Here is a 17,368-nt window from a genome sequence, read left to right on the forward strand (position 1 = left end):
AAGACTGAAGTAGTTGCCCTCGCATTTTTCTTGCCCGTGCACCGGGACTATTGCGCTGATCTTTAGGAGATCCTGAACATCTGACCACATGGGGGAAACGGCAGACTGGAGGCGGGAGTTTGTTATTATGAACCTCGCTGGTGGGGTCTGAATAAACTCTATTCTGTAACCCAAAGAGATTATCCCCAACACCAAATGATTTTCTGAGATCTCCTGCCAACATCCCAGGTAGCACCCTAGTCGTCCCACGACTCTCACGGCGTCACTTTTTTCCCGAACCAAAGATGGAGTCCTTACCCCTACCTCCTTTGGGGTAGCTCCATCGACCTGACTTGCCCTTCCCATTATAGTCGGACCTCTGGTTGTGGTCTACGAAAGGGCTGATACTTTTTTGGTTTCTCCTCGGGGACCTCCATGTCCAAACAAAGTAGGGCAGCCTACAGACATCTAGGACCCTATTTATACGATACCCTCATCTCATCCAAGGCCCTGCTAGGATCCATGCTTCACCGGATATCTTCCCGCATTCCACAGTGGAAGGCATGGCCACGACCCAGAAGTGCTCTGCCTTGCCAGCAGAGATGACGTCACAAGAAGCACGCACGCAGGGGATTCAGCGTGCTGGAGGCAGATGCCGGAGCAGAGAGCCTCCCGGCATGAGGAAGCGGGTTGCTGCCTGAGAGCAGCGCTCACCAGGTAGGCTGAGGGACCCACCCATTGGCGGGTGTCAGCGACAGACCGCTTGACAGCGGTAAGGGAGAGGCTGAGCCCCCTGATCTGCACTGGGTCTGCCAGATACAGCCAGGGATACGCCGGAGCTCTTCTCTCATCGTTCCTATCCTCACTGGGACAGGAAAAACACCCCGAGCGAAGGAGATGGGAGGGTCCTTTTTAACATCTGTTGTTTCCTGTCCCAGTAAGGATATGAAGGACATCCTCCATTGTGCTGTCAGGAATGAGGACATTCTAATTTAGTGAGAAGCACCTGTATACCAAGAGTAATATGGAACATAATTCTGTGCATCTATATTATACATTCTGCCTCGCCTCAACACGTTTCCCCTCCTCTCAGAGGTTCATCAGGAGACTTCCAGATGTTCCAGTATGACTTTTCGATGTGTATCTCTCCGTCTTACTTCATCCCCTACGCCATCATCTTTTTCTGACAGTAGCTGTGCCGGGGTACTACAAATCCACCCATATTCCACTCACTAGGAGGAGGATGTGCAGAACCCTGCCACAGTCACTGTCAGAATATATAGCAACTCCGCAATTCAGCACCTACGACTGGCGGCCACCGCCGGCACAGAGAACAGCTGATCAGCGGGGGGTGCTGGGTGTCGGACTGCGACTGATCAGACATTGATGATCTATCCTAAGGATAAGGTCATCAATGATAAAGTCCTGGGCAACCTCTTTAAGGCTGAATAACAGGAGAAGTAGGATTTATAAACAGCAGCAAATTACATGGATTTCATTCGTTGTGATAGGCAAGAAAGGAGATTTTTGTGTACTCACGGTAAAATCTTTTCCTCCGAGCCAATCATTGGGGGACACAGGACCATGGGACGTCCTAAAGCAGTCTCTGGGTGGGGAGAAATTGCACTGCTAAACCCCATGTACCACTGGCTTACTGAGGTACTGCTGTCTGCAGAAAGTGCCTGCCAAGGGCAGCGTCTGCCGAAGCCTGGGTATGAACGTGATAGTGCTTCGTGAAAGTATGCAGACTGGACCAAGTCGCAGCTTTACAAAGCTGTTGTGCTGAAGCCTGGTGCTGAATGGCCCAAGAAGCACCGACCAACCGAGTCGAATGCGCTTTAATCCCTGCTTGGACAGAGGCATTCCTGACGCAGTAGGATTCCTGAATAGTGGAGCGAATCCACTTGGCTATAGCGGCCTTTGAGGCTGGTGGACCTTTCCTATGTCCCTCCGGAAGCACGAACAGGACATCCGACTTTCGGAAGGGAGCCATGCGAGATATGTACCGCCGAAGAGCTGTTACCACATCGAGAGTATGGAGAGCTTTCTCAACACGATGGGTTTGCGCCGGACAAACTGAAGGCAAGACAATGTCCTCATTTAGATGAAAGGAGGAGACGACTTTAGGTAGGAAAGAGGGAGAGGTTCTCAAGACTACCTTGTCTGGGTGAAAAATCAGAAAAGGGGGTCGGCTCGAGAGGGCCGCCAACTCAGAAACTCTCCTGATCGACGTAATTGCCACGAGAAAGACCACCTTCCATTAAAGGAAGGTGAGAGATGTCCTGCAATGGTTCAAAAGGGGCCTCCTGAAGAACTCTGAGAACCAAGTTAAGATCCCATGAAGCCAAAGGCAATCTATAGGGAGGAACCACCCGGGAGACTCCTTGGATGAACGTCTTAACCGGCGGTCTGGAAGCGATCTTTCGTTGAAATAGAACAGACAATGCGGACACTTGTCCCTTGATGGAGCTTAGGGCAAGGCCTGACTAAACCTGATAGGAGAAACTCCAGAATGGACGGAACGGAAAACACCAGAGGAGAATGTCCATGGGCATTGCACCATGTAAAGAAGATGCGCCAGGTGCAATGATAAATGCGCATGGATACGGGTTTCCTAGCGCGAATCATGGTAGAAGAAATCCCTGGAGAGAATCCGGCTTGGGCTAAAATCCAGGATTCAACAGCCACGCCGTCAAAGACGGCCCCGGAGTGCTGGTAGCAAATCGGGCCCTGTGAGGAGATCCCTGCGATCTGGAAGCCACCAGGGAACATCGGCAACCATTTGGACGAGTTCCGCGTACCATGCTCGGCGCGGCCAGTCCGGTGCGACGAGGATTACCGGTCTCCCCACTGCCCTGATCTTCTTGATGACACTCGGGAGCAGAGGAAGATGTGGAAATATGTATGGCAGCTGGAACCGATGCCACGATAGGACCAGAGCATCTGCCCCGATGGTGCAAGGATCGCGGGATCGAGCAATGAACCGGGGAACCAGGTTGTTGAGCCTCGAGGCTATGAGATCCACATCCAGTGTCCCCCCAGCGAAGACAAATCTGATGGAAGACTTCCGGATGGAGGGAAAACTCGCCCGAGTCAAGACCGTGGCGACTGAGGAAGTCCGTTTCCCAATTCTCCACACCCGGTATGTGGATCGCCGAGATGAGCGAGTGATTGGTCTCGGCCCAGCGCAGGATGTGGGAGACTTCGAGCATGGCTGCCCTGCTGCGGGTTCCCCCTTGCCGGTTGATATACGCCACGGCTGTGGTGTTGTCAGATTGGATTCTGATGGTATGGCCTGCGAGAAGATGGTGAAAGATGCGTAAGGCAAGTGTGATCGCTCGAATCTCCAAGATATTGATTGGAAGACATGACTCTCTCGTGGACCAACGACCTTGTGCTGTGTGGTGATTGAAAACTGCGTCTCAGCCGAAAAGTATTTCTACTGTTATTGTCTGTACTTGCTGTCTGTTTTCATGTCCTCTGTACCATCTGCACATATTGTGTGTACTGTCACATTGATCCCCATTTACTGTGTCCTGGGGGATGTGGGTTGGTCTGTTTGGTTTTAAATGTTTTTAATTGTTTGTCTTCCTTATTGCCTCTGTTTGTAGCGAGATGTTATAATAAAATTTATTATGTATGGTTGATCCCATTGTGTGCATATCTTTTTCTTCGTTTTTTTCCAGCCGAAAAGGCTGGCATCGGTGGTCACCACTAACCACTGGAAGAAAGAACTTCCCTTGGTTCAGGGAAGACTGAAGCGTCCACCCCCTGATGATCTGCCTGACCTGTGGGGGCAGGTGAAAACGTCGGTCGAGGGAACACGGACTCCTGTTCCAGGCTAACAGCAGCGCCTGTTGCAGGGGACGGAAATGGTACTGCGCAAACGTAACGGCTTCCATCGCTGCAACCATTTTCCCGAGGATGCGCATTGCAAAGCGAATGGAGTGAGGGACTGGGGTGGGGGGGGGGGGGGTAGAGCCTGCGCGCTCCCTGTTGTAAGGACAAGACCTTCTCTGGAGGGAGGATGACTAGCCCGCGGGAAGAGTCCAAAATCATGCCCAGGAAGCAGATTTGCTGAGTCGGTACTGGAGATGATTTCTCGAAGTTGATTTTCCAACTCAGGCGAGAAAGCGAATCCACGGTGATACTTACAGACTCCTCGCAGGCAGAATGGGATGGACCCTTGATTAAAAGGTCTTCCAGATACAGAAGGACTACCACTCCCCGAGCGTGAAGAATGGCCATGACCTTTGTGAAGACTCTGGGGGCAGTGGCGAGTCCGAAGAGCAAGGCCACAAACTGGAAGTGTTCTTGGACTGCTGCCGAGAGGGAAAAATTGGAATATGTAGATAAGCATCCTTGATGTCTATGGATGCCAGGAACTCTCCTTTTTCCAGGGACGTGACAACAGAACGGAGCAAGTCCATCCTGAAGTGTCGGACCCGTACGAACTTGTTTAGCAGTTTGAGGTCCAGTATGGGCCGCAGGGTCCTGTCCTTCTTTGGGACCACGAATAGGTTGGAGTAAAACCCCTTGAACCTTTGGTCTCGAGGGACCGGAACAATGACACCGTCCCTTTGAAGCGCCTGTATGGCCTGAAGAAAATGTGACGCCCTTGCTTTGGGGGGAGAAGACTGGAAGAAGCGCGGAGGGGGGGATGGGAGAAAACTCGACTTTGTATCCGGAAGACACGAGCTCTCTGACCCACTGGTCGTGAACGACCGAGAGCCAATTTTGACGGAACGAAAGAAGGCGTCCGCCTACTTTTTCGGTGTCCGCCGGACACGACAATGAGTCATTGTGTAGAAGGTTTAAGGGATGAGGATGCCTTAGGGCCAGAAGGTCTCGGTTTCCAGGAACGATTTGGTCTGTATGAGACCTGGGGATTACCGTTTTCCAGCCGTCCCGAGACAGTGGAGGAGGAGGACCAACTGGAGTTGTTAAGAAAAGACCAGAATCGAAACTGCTGCTGATTCCGAAAAGGCCGGGCAGGTTTTTGCCGAGGAAGAAATTTACTCTTCCCTCCGGTAGCGTCAGAAATGATTTGGTCTAGTTTCTCCCCAAATAAACGACCAGCTTGGTAAGGTAAAAAAGTCAGCGACTTTTTAGAAGCAGAATCTGCTCGCCAATCACGGAGCCATAAGGCCCTCCTGATGGAGATTGCGTTCGCAGCCACTTGCGCAGCGCAATTAGCCGCATCTATGGAAGCTAACTACAAAATCTCCAGCCTGAGCTATCTGGTTAGCTAGTCTGGCCGCCTCTGGGGGAAGATTACTGCCGTGGACGGTAGAGGATAACACCTCTGCCCAGGCAACCATTGCCTTAGCCACCCAGGTAGCGGCAAAGGATGGAAGGAGAGCTGCTCCTGAGGCCTCAAAGACTGAGCTAGCTAGGTAGTCAATTTGACGGTCAGAAGGATTTTTGACTGATGAACCGTCGGACAGAGATAAGACTGTTTTGGATGCGAGTTGCGATACGGCAGGATCCACAGAAGGAGAGAGAAGCAACTCCATCAGATCCTTGGAGAAAGGATATTTAGCTTCCGTGGCCTTTTGAGATGTAAATCGCTTTTCCGGGTGTTCCCTGTGCTTTTGGACAATGTCCTGAAACTCAGGGTGATTAGCAAATATCTTTTGAACGCGTTTAGTCTTTTTAAAAGACACGATGTGTTCCTGAGTGGATACGGATTCCTCGTAAACCACTAGTGCTTTGTTGACTGCCTCAATAAGGGAGTCAAGTGTCTCCTGACCGATAGAGGAGTCTTGGGTTAAAGATTCCTTCGACTCGTATTCCGAGTCATGTATGCTGCGACCCTCAGGAGAGCGAGAAGATGAGCTCACAGATACTGAAGCTCGAGCATGGACGGAAGATGAGGGAAGGGTTCTTTTCCTGGCACCCCGAGATTCCCGTAGTACGGTACGCCCCCTGTGGTCGGACGGCCCCGCACCGGCGCCAGATTCCGTCCCAGCCGACGCAGGCGAGTTCTGGCTTAAGGAGGACCCTCGGAAAGAGTCCAATGCCTTGACCAAGGAATCCATAGAGCGTGACAATTACGCGGCCCACTCAGGAGGGTTAGGCTCGACGGGGTCGGAGGAGACATTGGAGGTGGAGGCAGGAGGCGGCTGCGCACAGGCTGGGTCACAGTTCTGGCACAGAGGGGTATTGTGGGCACTTGGCAACGCAGAATTGCAAGTGGCGCATGAGGTAAAAAACACAGTGTGCTTTTTATTGCCCCTTTTAGCCTCCTTAGATTGAGACATAGTGTATGTCTATTCTCCAATAAACTACTAATAGCAGGGCTATGGGTGCAGAGAAGGGGTTAAGCTTTTCCTTATAGAGTGGAGCAGCTTACCCACGGTCTTGTGCTGGTGTCCCCAGGGAGGAAGAGAGGGAAGTAGCGTTTTTGGCTGTATTTCCCTGCAGCAGTAGAGTCCCAAGAAGGCGCCCGAGATTTGCAGGGCTCTTCTCATTCAGAGTGAGAAGTGCCTGAGTAGTGGGCGGGATTTTTGCATTGCGGATCAGTCCAGCTGAAGAAGCCGGGGACTAAATTAGTGAAGTCGGCTGGCGGAGCGCGCCGGCGGCCACGCCTAACGATCCCTCTCCTCAGGAACCCGGACCGCATCTTCCCACGCCGGCAGCATGAGGAAGAGTAATACTCACCGAGGAGCCACCTCCATCTCAATCGATCCTCCCTATGCTGGGGGATGGAGAGCGTTCTGATGTGTGCTTGCCTTCTCAGGGGACTTACAGCTGTGCCTGCCGCAGGGGACTTACGGATGTGCCTGCCGCAGGGGGCTTACGGCTACTGTGGAGACTACATGACGCCAAGGTGAGGGCTTGAGTGCGGTGGAGCCCAGGAGATGCCCATAAGAGGTATACTCTATGTGCTCGCCATGTTACAGGGGGGAGATCGGGACCGTATAGGAACCGTCGCCCTAGCGTAGATTAGGTGTGGCCCAAACGTCGCAGGAGAGGTACGGGGAGGTATACTCACCGTGCTCACCTGTTGATGGTTCGGGGGAGAGCGGACCCTGAAAAGGAATCAGTCGCCCCTTTTACTCCGTTAATTAAAAAATAAAAATTTACAGAAAAATAAAAAAATAAAAACCGTTGGGGTCTGAAAAAGACCCAAGTGCCTCCTACAGACACTAAGCAAGAACTGAGTCGTTACTGGCCAGTCATGGAGTGTATACTGCAGAGGAGGAGTTAATTCTTTTCTGTTTACTTAGTGTCCTCCTAGTGGCAAGCAGCATAACACCCCATGGTCCTGTGTCCCCCAATGAGGCGTAGGAGAAATACAGGTTACAGTAAGCACCACCATAACATGAATTCGCAGATAGTCAACATACTTAAATCTGCTCAATATAAAGTGAAAAAAAATATAAAATAGTAATAAGCAGAATCAAGTTCAGTCGCTTGGTTTGTCCCTCCACAACAGAGTCAGGGTCTCTTATGTGGCCCCTTCGGAACCTAATTACCTACCCCTGAACAAGATAGCTGTCAATTGAATTTTAACCTACGCCTCCTCCACCTTAACAATGGCTGACTGCCCTTTAGCCTCAGGATCGACGGGTGTTTCAGCAGTCAGATCTCAAAAAATCCTAGCGTGTTGACATACTCTGGCAATATGTTAACAATTTAAAAGATGGAGACACCCGAGACACCCCGTTACCTGGAAGGCTTGAACCAATGCCAGTTATCTTACTGGATATAGTTATGCAAGAAGAGATGTAAGATGGATTCCAGTGTACTATACAGCAGCAGGAGGCCGGAAACAGCAACTGGGATAAATCCTGTCTTAGGCTTCTCCTCAATGTGTTGTCTTCCCATGTAGTGACACACTTAAATTAACCCTTTATAGGTCGACAATGCCTTCCAACCACTTTTTGTGATTATCTTTTGGTCAACGTCAAGATTAAAAGCATTCACTGATCAGAGGAATCAGAATGTGTAGGAAAAAAAGCTATTGCCCTGTATTCCTCCAGCTTCACTCCCACGTGTTCAGTCACTCTATGAGCTGGTGTAATAACACATCCTTCTATATCATATTCTGGAATTCAGTGCCAATCACCTCCACTATACATTCATGTCACAAAGTTTTCTGCACTCAAACACTGACAATACACATATATACTAATCATAAAATGTTCTGTATATTTGGATTTCGGGTGACATTTCAGGATGACCCTAAAGTCCCTTCTAGCCCTTTCAGGTGAACTTAATGTGACCTTCTCTAAACTTTTGGATGCCCCCGTCCAACTGTTCAATATTTCAGTACGATTTTCGCATAACTTGCTGTTCTCCAGCAAGGAGCTTAATGGCAAAATTCACAACAGGTGTTTGATCCATGGATCGGCCAATACATTTCGGGTTTCAGTTAGAATTGGTATTAACCAGCCCTCATCGTCACATTCTGACACCATGAGACCAAGACGACCCCTAACAATTGAGCAGCAGGACCTCGCCATTGTGAGGCTTCAGGGAGGACGATCTCAGGCGGAAGCGACCACTGAGCTCAGAGTCATCAGCAGGAGGCAACAGATACAGGAAGAGTCAGAAAGGCAGAGAAGTGGACGTCGTCTGCCACATCCCACACTGAAGACCACTGAACAAAGCCCTTCAGAACCAACCATGAATGTCACACAACTCCAGGCACATGTAAGGGAGGTGAGAGGCCCCCCAAGTGTCACGTCAGACCATTCAAAACTATTTACATCACTGTGGTCTGTGTGCTAGACGACCTACAAGTGTACCTGACCCCACTATCAGGCACAGGAGTCATCGTCTTGGATGGGCCAGGGAGCATCTTCGCGAAAAGAGGGACCAGGAGGCCTCAGCGCTGTTCATCGATGAGAGATGATTCACTCCGAGCAGAAATGATGTCCGCCAACTATATTGCAGACGTCAATGAGAGCACTATGCATCAGCAACTGTGGTCACCAGACGAGCCTTTGGTGGTCGTGGTGTTAAGTGTGGGCCGATGTGTCTGGTCAATACAGGATTCCTACACTTGGTGAATGGTCCAGGGACAAGCCCCTACTACTTGGATAACGTCATTCATCCAGGCATTGTGTCTCTGCACGAACACACATCTAATTTGATCTTCATGGAGGACAATGCTCCAGCTCATCGAGGTCTCGTCATTAGGGAACGGCTGCTGGACACTGGGGGACCTCAAATTCAGTGGAATGCACTTTCTCCAGACCTGAATCCCATAGAAAACCTGTAGGATCAGCCAAGTCCCCGTGTAGAGGCTCGTAACTCTGCAGCCCAGAACCTCAATGACCTGAGGACCGCCCTTCAAGATGAGGGGGACGCCATGTCTCAGCAGACAATAACTCCGCTTGTGAACACCAGGAGACGTCGCTGTCAGCTGAAATTGATGCTCATGGCTACATGAGACAGTGACAATTTTGTCGGAGTGTACCAGCACTGCTATTGGCTTTTGTGTCAATAAATTATGTGAGATCAGGAAATCGCCATCGCTGCTTCTACGTGAATATCCTACTATCATTATAAAATATCACTGTAGTGTGAACCTATAACACTTTCCATAAATTTTGCTTGAATGCTAAATATCCCTAACTTTTTGTGAGTAGTGTATATAACATTTACTTACCATTGGATCAGAGTTCAGTATCTGCCGCATGAAATCCAAAAATGAGGAGGCCAATTCCCCGGTGTCTTTTCCAAACCCAGAAACTATCCGCTTCAGGAGCAAGAACAGGGCACTGTTGTGTTTCCTGAAGGAGCTAAAGAAAGACGAAAAAGAACCAAATAAGCACATTACAAACATTGTAAGAGTTTCACTACAATCAAATTTGTGTTTTTTCTTTTTTTAAAGTGTGGATTTTTTTTTTAAATTAATTTATGCTGCCATTTCAACTAGATGTCAGCATTCACACTAATCCTGCGCAGCCATGCTGTCACTAACATTGATAGGTTTATGTAGGGCCACACACCGCCCCAATACTGGCCAGAAGAGAGCAGCCTGCTGTGTATGCCGCACAGAGTTCTAACCACAGGTGATTTTTTTTTGAGTATCCCTCCCCCCAATCCATCCCTTTAAGTGACTGCCCAGGATAATTCAGCCCCACTGAAGTGAGTGGCGCAGAGCTGCAATACCACACACAACCCATGTTCAGGAGTGGCGCAGTTTCTGAAAGTTAGCAGCCATGTTTTCCAAATCATGGATAACTCCTTTAAAATGAGATAAAACTAAAATTATTTTTGTGTTACCTTTTTAAATGGAAGAAGCCAAAGTCATGCTCGGAGAGGAACATCATAGTCCTGATACAGGTTAGGAGCGTGGTATAGCTGCTGTCATTATTAGCCAACGTCTCCATCAGGCCATCACAGATGGAAGGAAGATGATCTTTGCTCGGTAAGGAGTTGGAAAGCTGATCTACTTCTGAAGCCGGAGCTTCCCCTGAGATTGGTACAATGAGAGCGATGTCCTAAAAAATAAAAAAAAAATATTATAAAATATATATATTTCAGATTAAAAAAAAAAAAAAAAAAGAAAATCAGTTTCAGGAGAAAACATTGTAATAACAGAATAGTAGAAAAAGGTACCTGGTCACAGAGGTACTGCACAATGGACGCCACGTACTCCGCACACTGCTGCTGGACGACGCGGTCACCCGCAGATTTTATTAATGTCAGCAGCTCTTGGAACACTTCAGCGTAGCGCTCATCGCCTTTCCCTCCACTTATAAGGTGAAGAATCGCTACTTTGCAGGCTCTGTGGGCAGCCAAAGAGTCGAGGAGCGCGAGGAGCCGAGCTGTCTGACTTGTGAACTGCTTCTCCTTGTCTTCTGGGGTGCTGAAACACGTCACATTATATTCAGTTCCCAAATCATCATATACACTATATCAGATTCAGAAATGGTTGCCAACAAGTCTCCAAAAGGAAACCATCAATAACTGAGGACCCTAGTCAGGTCAAGAACTAAACCCCGAAGTCTTAGTCTCCTTGTTTTGGTAACCTGCAGTTGCTATTGGCACCACCTTGGGGTACATAGAACGCTTTATTATTCTTCCTTATATAGTGCCAACATATTCCACAGCGCTTTACAGACATTATCATCGCTGTCCCTTATGGGGCTCACAATCTACGTTCCCCATCACTATGCCTATGCAGCACCAATAGTAAAAAGATCTAATGTTAAAAATAATTAAAAAAAATAAAAAATCATTATGTTCTCACCTTCCGGCACCTTTCCCGCTCCTCGCGACGCTCCGGTCCCAAGAATGCATTGCGGCAATGACCGCATCATCACGTGTTATTGTCACAATGCATTCATGGGATCGGAGCGTCGCAAGGAACATCACTAGATGCCTGGTCTGGATCCGGGGGCCACCGGAAGGTGAGTATATAACTTTTTTATTTTAATTCTTTTTTTAACAGGGATATGGTGCCCACATTGCTATATACGTGGGCTGTGCTATGCCCTACGTGGGCTGTGCTATGCCCTACGTGGGCTGTGCTATGCCCTACGTGGGCTGTGCTATGCCCTACGTGGGCTGTGCTATGCCCTACGTGGGCTGTGCTATGCCCTACGTGGGTTGTGCTATGCCCTACGTGGGCTGTGCTATGCCCTACGTGGGCTGTGCTATGCCCTACGTGGGCTGTGTTATGCCCTACGTGGGCTGTGTTATGCCCTATGTGGGCTGTGTTATGCCCTACGTGGGCTGTGTTATGCCCTACGTGGGCTGTGTTATGCCCTACGTGGGCTGTGTTATACACTACGTGGGCTGTTTTATGCCCTACGTGGGCTGTGTTACACACTACGTGGGCTGTGTTATGCCGTACGTGGGCTGTGTTATACACTACGTGGGCTGTGTTATATACTACGTGGGCTGTGTTATACACTATGTGGGCTGTGTTATACACTACGTGGGCTGTGCTATATACTGCGTGGGCTGTGCTATATACTGCGTGGGCTGTGCTATATACTACTATACATATTCTAGAATACCCGATGCGTTAAAATCGGGCCACCATCTAGTGTATTCATAAAGTTCTAATAGTTAAACTTTTCCCAGGGGGTAAAATAAATTGCTGCGGCTGCTACCTATATCGTTTTTACTTGGTACGCTATATAGGACGTGGAGATCCTTGCAGGTAATCCTCAGCATATTTCTTTGTTTACAACCCCCCCTTTTTTTGCCACTTTGCACTTTACCTCCATATCGTTATGTGATAGTTTTACTGTGATGTGGAACAAGGCACTATGGTCCTTATATAAAACACACCGTTTGTGTGACCGTTTTGTTACCAGGTTTTTTGCACTGTTGCACATAGTAACATAGTAACATAGTTAGTAAGGCCGAAAAAAGACATTTGTCCATCCAGTTCAGCCTATATTCCATCATAATAAATCCCCAGATCTACGTCCTTCTACAGAACCTAATAATTGTATGATACAATATTGTTCTGCTCCAGGAAGACATCCAGGCCTCTCTTGAACCCCTCGACTGAGTTCGCCATCACCACCTCCTCAGGCAAGCAATTCCAGATTCTCACTGCCCTAACAGTAAAGAATCCTCTTCTATGTTGGTGGAAAAACCTTCTCTCCTCCAGACGCAAAGAATGCCCCCTTGTGCCCGTCACCTTCCTTGGTATAAACAGATCCTCAGCGAGATATTTGTATTGTCCCCTTATATACTTATACATGGTTATTAGATCGCCCCTCAGTCGTCTTTTTTCTAGACTAAATAATCCTAATTTCGCTAATCTGGGTATTGTAGTTCTCCCATCCCCTTTATTAATTTTGTTGCCCTCCTTTGTACTCTCTCTAGTTCCATTATATCCTTCCTGAGCACCGGTGCCCAAAACTGGACACAGTACTCCATGTGCGGTCTAACTAGGGATTTGTACAGAGGCAGTATAATGCTCTCATCATGTGTATCCAGACCTCTTTTAATGCACCCCATGATCCTGTTTGCCTTGGCAGCTGCTGCCTGGCACTGGCTGCTCCAGGTAAGTTTATCATTAACTAGGATCCCCAAGTCCTTCTCCCTGTCAGATTTACCCAGTGGTTTCCCATTCAGTGTGTAATGGTGATATTGATTCCTTCTTCCCATGTGTATAACCTTACATTTATCATTGTTAAACCTCATCTGCCACCTTTCAGTCCAATTTTCCAACTTATCCAGATCCATCTGTAGCAGAATACTATCTTCTCTTGTATTAACTGCTTTACATAGTTTTGTATCATCTGCAAATATCGATATTTTACTGTGTAAACCTTCTACCAGATCATTAATGAATATGTTGAAGAGAACAGGTCCCAATACTGACCCCTGCGGTACCCCACTGGTCACAGCGACCCAGTTAGACCCACATCTTTTTACATTGCACTTCTGTAGTAATTACCATATGTAAACTGGGTCGTCATTACGTATCAGAGCATATATATTAGCTGGCTCCTAGTCCTATTTTGCTCACGTAATATTGATTAATGGTGTTGCCATCAGTATAAAATAAAGGCATTTTATAATTTACCACCTGTATGGTGTTCCTCTGTGGATCTGTTATCTGGTTGTTCGGGTTGTTTCTCTCTGCTTGGGTAGTACTTACCCATTTTTCACAGAGCACTGATACCACGGTCTTATAGTTTTATATTATATATACACACGTGTGTGTGTGTGTGTGTGTGTGTGTGTGTGTGTGTGTGTGTGTGTATGTATGTGTATATATACACACATATATAAACACAGTACAGACCAAAAGTTTGGACACACCTCATTTAAAGATTTTTCCGTATTTTCATGATTATGAAAATTGTAAATTCACACTGAAGGCATCAAAACTATGAATTAACACATGTGGAATTATATACTTAACAAAAAAGTGTGAAACAACTGAAAATATGTCATATTTTCTAGGTTCTTCAAAATAGCCACCTTTTGCTTTGATGACTGCTTTGCACACTCTTGGCATTCTCTTGATGAGCTTCAAGGGGTAGTCACCGGTAATGGTTTTCACTTCACAGGTGTGCCCTGTCAGGTTTAATAAGTGGGATTTCTTGCCTTATAAATGGGGTTGGGACCATCAGTTGTGTTGTGCAGAAGTCTGGTGGATACACAGCTGATAGTCCTACTGAATAGACTGTTAGAATTTGTATTATGGCAAGAAAAAAGCAGCTAAGTAAAGAAAAACGAGTGGCCATCATTACTTTAAGAAAAAAAGTCCAAAAAATTGGGAAAACTGTGAAAGTGTCCCCAAATGCAGTGGCAAAAACCATCAAGCGCTACAAAGAACCTGGCTAGCATGAGGACCGCCCCAGGAAAGGTGAGGGCGCTGAGGCATACTCACCTAGTCCTGGCGCTCCTGACGCTGCCCCTGCCTGTCACAATGTCTCCGGGTGCCGCAGCTCTTCCTCTGATCAGCGATCACGTGGGACCGCTCGAAATAAATATGGACTCCACTCCCATAGGGGTGGAGCCACATATTCATTCCTCTGGGTCTGAGCGGTGCCAGTGACCGCTGACAGGAAGAGCTGCGGCACCCGGAGACAGTGTGACAGGCAGGGGCAGCGTCAGGAGCGCCAGGACTAGGTGAGTATTTTATATTCACCTGTCCGCGTTCCACACGCCGGGCGTCGCTCCATCTTCCCGGCATCTCTGCGCTCTGACTGTGCAGGTCAGAGGGCGCGATGACGCATATAGTGTGCGCGGCGCCCTCTGCCTGAACAGTCAGTGCGGAGAGACGCCGGGAGCTGCAATCAAGAGAGGCGAGTATGGCTTTTTTTTTTTTTATTATTATTGCAGCAGCAGCAATGGCAGAGCTTTATAAGGAGCATATATGGGACAAGAATGAACGTTGGACAGCTTTATAAGGAGCATATATGGGGCAAGAGGAAGGAGCCCCCTTAGGCTCCGAAACGCGCGTCGGGGTTGGCTCAGGTCCTCCACTGGCCAGCAAACATCAGGTAAACGCCTTCTTGTACTCTATGCTGGTACTTGGCCGTTATGTAGTGACTCTTATGCTACATGTGCACTTGCACCTTATTGCTCGTATATTGTTTCTGGCCTTAATGTAGCTACCTGTGCCCTGCTATGTGTGCTTGCTTTAATTACCCATTGGAGTGTATATTATCATACATGATGTGCTGACACGGTGGGGAGTATCCTGTAGCCCTGTGTTTTACTGCCATACAGTTCTCTCACTAGCCCCTACTTGTCCCGATGTATCTTTTCCGTTGTTCATTTTTTAAAATTTTTTTGTATGTTTAATAAAGGTATATTTTATGGGATTTATGGACTGTGGTTCTTTGTGGAGCATATATGGGGCAAGAATGAACGGTGCAGAGTACTAAATGGCACAGCTATGGGGCAAAAATGAACGGACAGAGCACTATATGGCACAGCTATGGGGCAAGAATGAACTGTGCAGAGCACTATATGGCACAGCTATGGGACAATAATGAACGGTGCAGAGCACTATATGGCACAGCTATGGGACAATAATGAACGGTGCAGAGCACTATATGGCACAGCTATGGGACAATAATGAACGGTGCCGAGCACTATATGGCACAGCTATGAGGCAATAATGAACTGTGCAGAGCACTATATGGCAGCTATGGGGCAATAATGAACGGTGCAGAGCACTATATGGCACAGCTATGGGGCAATAATGAACGGTTCAGAGCACTATATGGCACAGCTATGGGGCAATAATGAACGGTGCAGAGCACTATATGGCACAGCTATGGGGCAATAATGAACGGTGCAGAGCACTATATGGCACAGCTATAGGGCAATAATGAACGGTGCAGAGCACTATATGGCACAGCTATGGGGCAAGAATGAACGGTGCAGAGCACTATATGGCACAGCTATGGGGCAATAATGAACTGTGCAGAGCACTATATGGCACAGCTATGAGGCAATAGTGAACTGTGCAGAGCACTATATGGCACAGCTATGAGGCAATAATGAACTGTGCAGAGCACTATATGGCAGCTATGGGGCAATAATGAACGGTGCAGAGCACTATATGGCACAGCTATGGGGCAATAATGAACTGTGCAGAGCACTATATGGCAGCTATGGGGCAATAATGAATGGTGCAGAGCACTATATGGCACAGCTATGGGGCAATAATGAACGGTGCCGAGCACTATATGGCACAGATATGGGGCAAAAATGAACGGTGCAGAGCACTATATGGCACAGATATGGGACAATAATGAACGGTGCAGAGCACTATATGGCAGCTATGGGACAATAATGAACGGTGCCGAGCACTATATGGCACAGCTATGGGGCAATAATGAACTGTGCAGAGCACTATATGGCACAGCTATGGGGCAAGAATGAACGGTATGGAGCATCTATTTTTATTTTTGAAATTCACCGGTAGCTGCTGCATTTTCCACCCTAGGCTTATACTCGAGTCAATAAGTTTTCCCAGTTTTTTGTGGCAAAATTAGGGGGTCGGCTTATACTTGAGTATATACGGTAATAATATATATATATATATACACACACACATACATTTTTTATTGTTTTACAATTTTAGGGTGATTTGCAGTGTATCTGTGATTTTAATACTTTGCAAGCATAAAGCAGCTGCTGGCATCGGAACAAGACGCTGCAAGAGAGCACAGGAAGGGAAGTGTAATGTTTTGTTTTTTTAGTAATGTTTTTCTGATGTGGCCCTACATACCAGGATGAGGATGGGGGCCAATCATACCAGGATGAGGATGGGGGGCCAATCATACCAGGATGAGGATGGGGGGCCAATCATACCAGGATAAGGATTAGGGCTCTGCATAACAGGACAGAGATAGGGGCACTGCATACCAGGATGGGGACCCTACATACCAGGACGGAGATGGGGGTCCTGCATAGCAAGACAGGAATGGGGGCCCTGCATAGCAGGACGGAGATGGGGGCCCTGAATACCAGGACGGAGATGGGGGCCCTGCATAGTAGGACGGACATGGGGGCCCTGAATACCCAAGCTAGGGATGAGGGGGGACATGCCTATCAGGCTAGTGATGAGGGGGCCATGCATACCAGGATAAGGATGAGGGGGCCATGCATACCAGGATAAGGATGAGGGGGGCCTTGCATTCCAGGATAAGGATGAGGGGGCCTTGCATACCAGGATAAGGATGAGGGGGCCATGCATACCAGGATAAGGATGAGGGGGCCATGCATACCAAGATAAGGATGAGGGGGCCATGCATATCAGGATAAGGATGAGGGGGGCATGCATATCAGGATAAGGATGAGGGGGCCATGCATACCAGGCTAGGGAAGAAAGGGTCATGCATACCAGGATAGGGATGAGGAGGCCATGCATATCAGGGTAGGGAAGCGGAGGCCAAGTATACAGGATAGGGAGGAGGAGGCCATGTATACCAGG

General features: G+C 48.1%; 1 protein-coding gene across 1 annotated transcript in view; it reads right to left on the reverse strand.

Annotated features, from left to right (window-relative positions):
* VIRMA (vir like m6A methyltransferase associated) overlaps window positions 1-17,368 on the reverse strand; it is a 78,835-nt gene that overhangs the window by 12,566 nt on the left and 48,901 nt on the right. The window contains exons 15-17 of the mRNA XM_069731712.1: window positions 10,558-10,807; window positions 10,222-10,439; window positions 9,602-9,734 (exon numbers count right to left, since the gene is read on the reverse strand). Coding sequence (XP_069587813.1) covers window positions 9,602-9,734; window positions 10,222-10,439; window positions 10,558-10,807 — 601 coding nt within the window. The remainder of the gene's footprint in view (window positions 1-9,601; window positions 9,735-10,221; window positions 10,440-10,557; window positions 10,808-17,368) is intronic.

This window comes from Ranitomeya imitator, chromosome 6, assembly GCF_032444005.1.
Source record: "Ranitomeya imitator isolate aRanImi1 chromosome 6, aRanImi1.pri, whole genome shotgun sequence".
Classification (NCBI taxonomy): domain Eukaryota; kingdom Metazoa; phylum Chordata; class Amphibia; order Anura; family Dendrobatidae; genus Ranitomeya; species Ranitomeya imitator.